Consider the following 5,676-nt stretch of genomic DNA (forward strand, 5'->3'; position numbering starts at 1 on the left):
TTATTTAACTTAAGAAAAATAAGTGCTTACTTTAAACAAGCGTTTAAGCAAACTTAGAATTGTATAAAGTAAAACTGCCAAACAAAATATGGTTAATTATCTTTTCGAATGCCAATATTGTTTATATAATTATGCATTTCATTGAAATGAATTATGTCTTAAAATATAACAGAGTTTTCCTTTAGCAAGGTTTTTTTTCAGCAATAATCAGAATTTATATAAATCTACCATAAATATTTCTGTAAACAAAAAACATAGTACGCCTTTTTCTGAAGTGCTTTGATTGGGATAACATTTACTTTTTCATTCTACATCTTTTCGATTGTTGAATTTCAATCCGATTGAAGCAAGATGGTTACTGCCGCTTTAAGTGAAGAGCCCACGTACGCCTACTTCTTGGGATGCACGGGCGCTGCAGTTGCGATTATATTCACGACATTGGGAGCGTCTTACGGAACAGCAGTTTCCGGTGTCGGAATCGCCAAGATGGCGGTCAACCGACCGGATATGATCATGAAGGCCATCATTCCGGTCGTCATGGCGGGAATTATTGCGATCTACGGATTGGTGGTATCCGTTCTGATAGCCGGATCGATTGGCGATGAATATACGATGGAAGACAGTTATGTGCATCTGGGCGCCGGTCTGTCCGTCGGACTACCAGGACTCACCGCAGGAGTAGCCATTGGAATCGCAGGCGATGCAGGAGTCCGTGGAACCGCCGAACAGCCACGCCTCTTTGTGGGCATGGTCCTTATCCTGATCTTCGCCGAGGTCCTGGCTCTATACGGCCTCATTGTGGCCATCTATTTGTACACTAAACTTTAGATACTTCCTACTTATGTAGCTTGTTTATATAACTTAATAATATAACATAAATTAAAGCTAGCTTGGAAATGAAATATATAACAATATTATTTATAATATTTAAGTCTATAAATATAATTTATTTCCAATTATTTGTACTTGTTATTATAAAATACACTTTAACTAACACGCCATCTAAAAATATTCCATTTTCAGAGCTAAATTAAAAGTTAAATTTGTTGGAAAATGAAATGAGATTTAATACATTCCTTTTACTCACAACCGATTTTTTTCCGTGTTAATTGAGGGAAACCATTTCCATCAGCCCATCAAAGGGCAATCAAATCAATAGGCTGGGATGAAATAAAACCGAATTTCCCTTCGAAGGTGTTGATATGTGAAAAGGTATGCGTTTCAATTTACATTTGAGTCGCTGGCAAATAATACGTTTTGTGTACGCACGTGTGACATTTTTGCGAACTTTCCTCTTCGAAGCGAAGTGTGTTTGCATAATAAAATATGATAACGCAAAATATCGATTCGATTCAACCGCAAATCCCTTGAGTTCCAGACATCGCAAGTAATAAACGAAAATTTGCAATTTACTTACGGATTCGGAGGATTTATGGTTCACCTTCCTGAAGATAATTGTTTTCACTTCCTCTGCCATTCAATGAACTTTTAATGCTGGAATAACAGTAAGTGCGTGAGCAGTGGGTGGCACTCGGGTTCAGTAGGTTGTTTTCACTGGGTGGGTGGTCTTAGGACCCGAGAAGCGGAAGTCCCTAACCCCCCAGTGCCACGCCCACTTCCCAACGCCCAACTGACAAAGTGCTTAGCGAAATGGGTTTATTAAGTGCAAACACTTTGCACAAATGGCTGGCAAACATAAATAAATATGTATTTAGGAAGTAATGTGCGGGGGGGAATTGAACATGTGGAGGAGGTCCTTCCAGGAATTATGGAAATGAGTAACTTGTTCTCGTTATAATTAAAGAAAACCTCGAGTGAAAACTCATATATTCAAAGTCCACAAAATAGACTTTCATTTATTTTATTAATGGTCAACGGAATCGAATTTCGTTTGTACAAATGCTGCATGACCTACATCGAATTTAAATATAAATCAAGAAGCGGTTTGTCAAATCCGCAGACTTGCCCAGAAATCCTCTCCTGTCATACATCAAACGTACATCAATGCCAGGGACTTTTGTTTGTGGGAAAATTTGGGAAAACCATTTGTAAGCTGGTTATGCTTGAGGGGCGCCGATTTATTATTGCCGAAAATGTGGTTTCCATTAAAGCCGCACACATCAATTGTGGTCGAGAGAACGGTCGAAGTGGCCAGAGGCCATTCGACTTTAATTTTAATGTCCCTGGCAGATTTGGCCATTTGCCTTCCATTTTGGAATCTTTATTCATTCATTCATTCATTCAGTGAAGCAAACACTCATTGACCAACTTGCTCGTTTTCGCATCCCATCATCATTATGATCAGCTTAATATGAATCGAGTTCTGAAGGAAAATGGGATTAGTGACCAAATTGAGAGTGTTGTGAGTTTGCAGTATAAGACGCTCTTTAAAAAATATTTCTTAAAAATGATAAAATTTTTTATTATTTTTAATGAGTGCTAGGAAAAGCTACTACTTATTTGCATTATTGCAGCTTCCTTAGGGTAACTAAGATTCGACTTCTTGGCGACTTTTGCCCTGAATGTACTAATTTCATTTTCGTATTTCTGTGGCTGAGTATCCAATGATTTGGAAACAATTTATATATTGTATATATGGCTGGAGTTTGGTTTTGGGGATATGGGGATGGTTATATTATGCTGTGCGGCAAGGACATTTATTTCTTGCTGATTTCATTTTCGGATTCCGACCAACTCCAACCGCTGCTCTCAATAAATACGAAATAAACACTAAATGTGTAGTTGGCTGCCTTCGCTTTTCCGGCCCTGCTCCTTTTCCTCCTTTTTTTTGTATATATATGTCGTGGCGAAAATAATGAGTATGCGTGTAGTCGCTGTTTACTTCTTCTCCAAGTTCCCTTTGCTATTATGCGTGTTCCTATTTATGAACACGTGGCGAAAATAATGAATGCGTTTAGTCGCCGTTTACTTCTTCTCCATGTTCCCTTTGCTATTATGCGTGTTCCTATTTATTGTCAATGTGTGAGGATGAATAGATGAATTATCTAGGATTTTGCAAAAACGAGAGCGATAGAGCTGTTGCTGAACGTGGCCACTTGCGCTGCTTGGTTAGAAAGGGAAAACTATATAATGAAAAGGAAATGCCAAAAATTGAGAAGAGACAAAGCAGGCTGCACGAAACGGGAGTGAGGGCATTAATCGTGGAGAAGCCAAAGCAGACGCAAGTGGACTCGTTGACTGCGCACAGCTGCATAAAAATTATATTGTGAAAAGAGTTATGAGCAACGCTGATATGGACGGACGGACGGACGGCGAGGCCCCTGATATTCTTAACCCGACATCAGAAGTGGGATCTGTGCCACACCCTGCATTTTCTGAGGATCAGTGGCGTGCAGTAGTGGAAATGCCAAATCGGAATTTTGCTGAACTTGTAAAAATCATGCAAGTGACGCCGGCACAGGCAGCAAAGTGGTGTTCAACAACCGATATAATTCTAACTGAGCACCCCCTTAAAGGAAGTAAATTGATCATCGCACTAAGTAACTGCATGGAAGGAACTGCATCTCAGTGGCTAACACAAATCTCGTACCAGGGTATGACTTGGCAAGAGTTCCAGGAATTATTTCTGCAGCGCTTTGAAACCGAAGAGACGCCGGCCGCTACGTTTTTAAATTTACTCAACAGCCGCCCGACTGCCGCCGAATGTTACGCGGTGTATGCGAGTCGGCTGGTGACGACGCTGACTACAAAGTGGCGGAATATGGAAATAGAAGAAATTGCCGTTACAACTGTTCTTGCGCATATGGCAAACATTGACAGTCGTTTGCAGCGCGTACTCTTCACATCCAATGTGCGTACCAGAAGTAAGCTACAGGCGGAGTTAAAAGCGTTTACGTTCGACAAGAAGCGACATGCTCGAGATGACAACCTTGGACCTGACCAGAAGAACCGTAAGGCATCGCCAGTTGTATGCCACTTCTGTTCAAAGCCGGGACATCGAATTGCTGAATGCCGAAGTAAAATGCGACAAGATATAGAGGCGAAACCGCAGCGTGAAAAATCAAATGTTACGTGCTATCGGTGCGGCCAACCGGAACATTTCTCCAACCAGTGTCCGAAAAACGGAAGTGCAGCCAAACAAGATGTGATTCAACAGAAGACTGTTAACCAATGTTGTGTGACTGAGCCAAAGGGAAGCTTGCATCAACGAGGTGAGATCTATCCAATTTGTTTCGATTCCGGTGCAGAGTGCTCCCTTATTAAAGACGACATTAGCAGTAAGTTATCTGGTAAACGTATAAACAATACTGTAATGATAAAAGGCATTGGTGGTGGCAGTGTGTGCAGTACATTGCAAATCTTGAGTGAAGTTACTATAAACGAAAATATTATGGAAATATTATTTCATGTAGTCCCGAACGAGCAAATGAGGAATGATATTCTGATAGGGCGAGAAATACTTAAACAAGGCTTTTATGTAATTTTGGCATCCGATAATTTTAAAGTTGTAAAATCAAAAACTGTTTTGATTGTTCTTACAAAGGCTGGTTTTACCTTTAACCTTGCTAAATGCAGTTTTCTCAAAACAACGGTTCAGTATTTGGGCTATGAAGTGCGAGCGGGAGAAATTCGTCCGAATGTGCGAAAGATAGCTTCATTAAGCTCCTTGCCTCCTCCTCAAACTGTCTCCGACGTTAGACAATTCATTGGCTTGGCCTCTTACTTTCGCAAATTCGTGCCTGGATTCTCGCAACTTATGAAACCATTGTATTCGCTTTCGTCTGGTAGCGGCAAGATTACATGGAGCGCTGAGCTGGAAGAGATCAGACTTAAAGTTGTGACGATCCTCACAAATGAGCCTGTTTTGGTAATCTTCGACCCGCAATATCCTATTGAGTTGCTCACTGATGCAAGTGCCTGTGGATATGGAGCGATACTTTTGCACCGTATAGAAAGTAAGCGCCATGTAATCGAATACTTCAGCAAAACAACTACCTCTGTTGAATCTAGATATCACTCCTACGAGCTGGAAACCTTGGCAGTGGTAAAAGCCGTTAAACATTTTCGCCATTACCTAATTGGCCGTGAGTTCGTTGTCTATACAGACTGCAATTCATTAAAAGCTTCTCGCACAAAAATAGATTTAACACCCAGAGTTCACCGCTGGTGGGCCTACTTACAATCGTTTAATTTCGAAATTCAATATAGAGAGGGTAAGCGTATGGCTCATGTGGATTTCCTATCAAGAAATCCTTTATCACCCGAACACATTTTGTCAATAAACAAGATTCCCGAAAAACGAGTAAATCTGTCTGAAATTTCAAGTACTTGGCTTCTTGCTGAGCAACGGTTAGACCTTGAGATAATAGAAATTGTTAACAAATTGGAGTCAGATGAATTGGCCGAAAACTTGGCCAAAACGTATGATTTGCGAAAAGGTGTATTATATCGCAAGGTCCAAAGACGAGGTAGAACAAGTTATTTACCAGTTGTACCCAGAGCTTTCAAATGGTCAGTAATTAACCAGGTACACGAGTCGATAATGCATTTAGGGTGGCAAAAGACACTTGATAAAGTGTACCAGTATTATTGGTTCGCTAAAATGAACAAGTATGTTCGAAAATTTGTTTCAAACTGCATAACTTGTAGATCAGTGAAATCATCTTCCGGGAAGGTTCAGGCGGAACTTCATTCCATTCCGAAGACAAGTATACC

General features: G+C 40.5%; 1 protein-coding gene across 1 annotated transcript; it reads left to right on the forward strand.

Moving 5' to 3' along the window:
• The first annotated feature begins 276 nt into the window (after window positions 1-276).
• Window positions 277-852, forward strand: LOC117140408 (V-type proton ATPase 16 kDa proteolipid subunit). Its single transcript, XM_033303280.1, has one exon. The coding sequence runs from the start codon at window positions 352-354 to the stop codon at window positions 826-828; it is 477 nt and encodes a 158-aa protein (XP_033159171.1). The 5' UTR covers window positions 277-351; the 3' UTR covers window positions 829-852.
• Window positions 853-5,676: the final 4,824 nt, after the last annotated feature.

This window comes from Drosophila mauritiana, chromosome 3L (genome assembly GCF_004382145.1).
Source record: "Drosophila mauritiana strain mau12 chromosome 3L, ASM438214v1, whole genome shotgun sequence".
Classification (NCBI taxonomy): Eukaryota; Metazoa; Arthropoda; class Insecta; order Diptera; family Drosophilidae; genus Drosophila; species Drosophila mauritiana.

Coding starts and splice junctions, on each gene's coding strand:
- LOC117140408 (XM_033303280.1), top strand. CDS start 352: ATGGTTACTGCCGCTTTAAGTGAAGAGCCCACGTACGCCTACTTCTTG.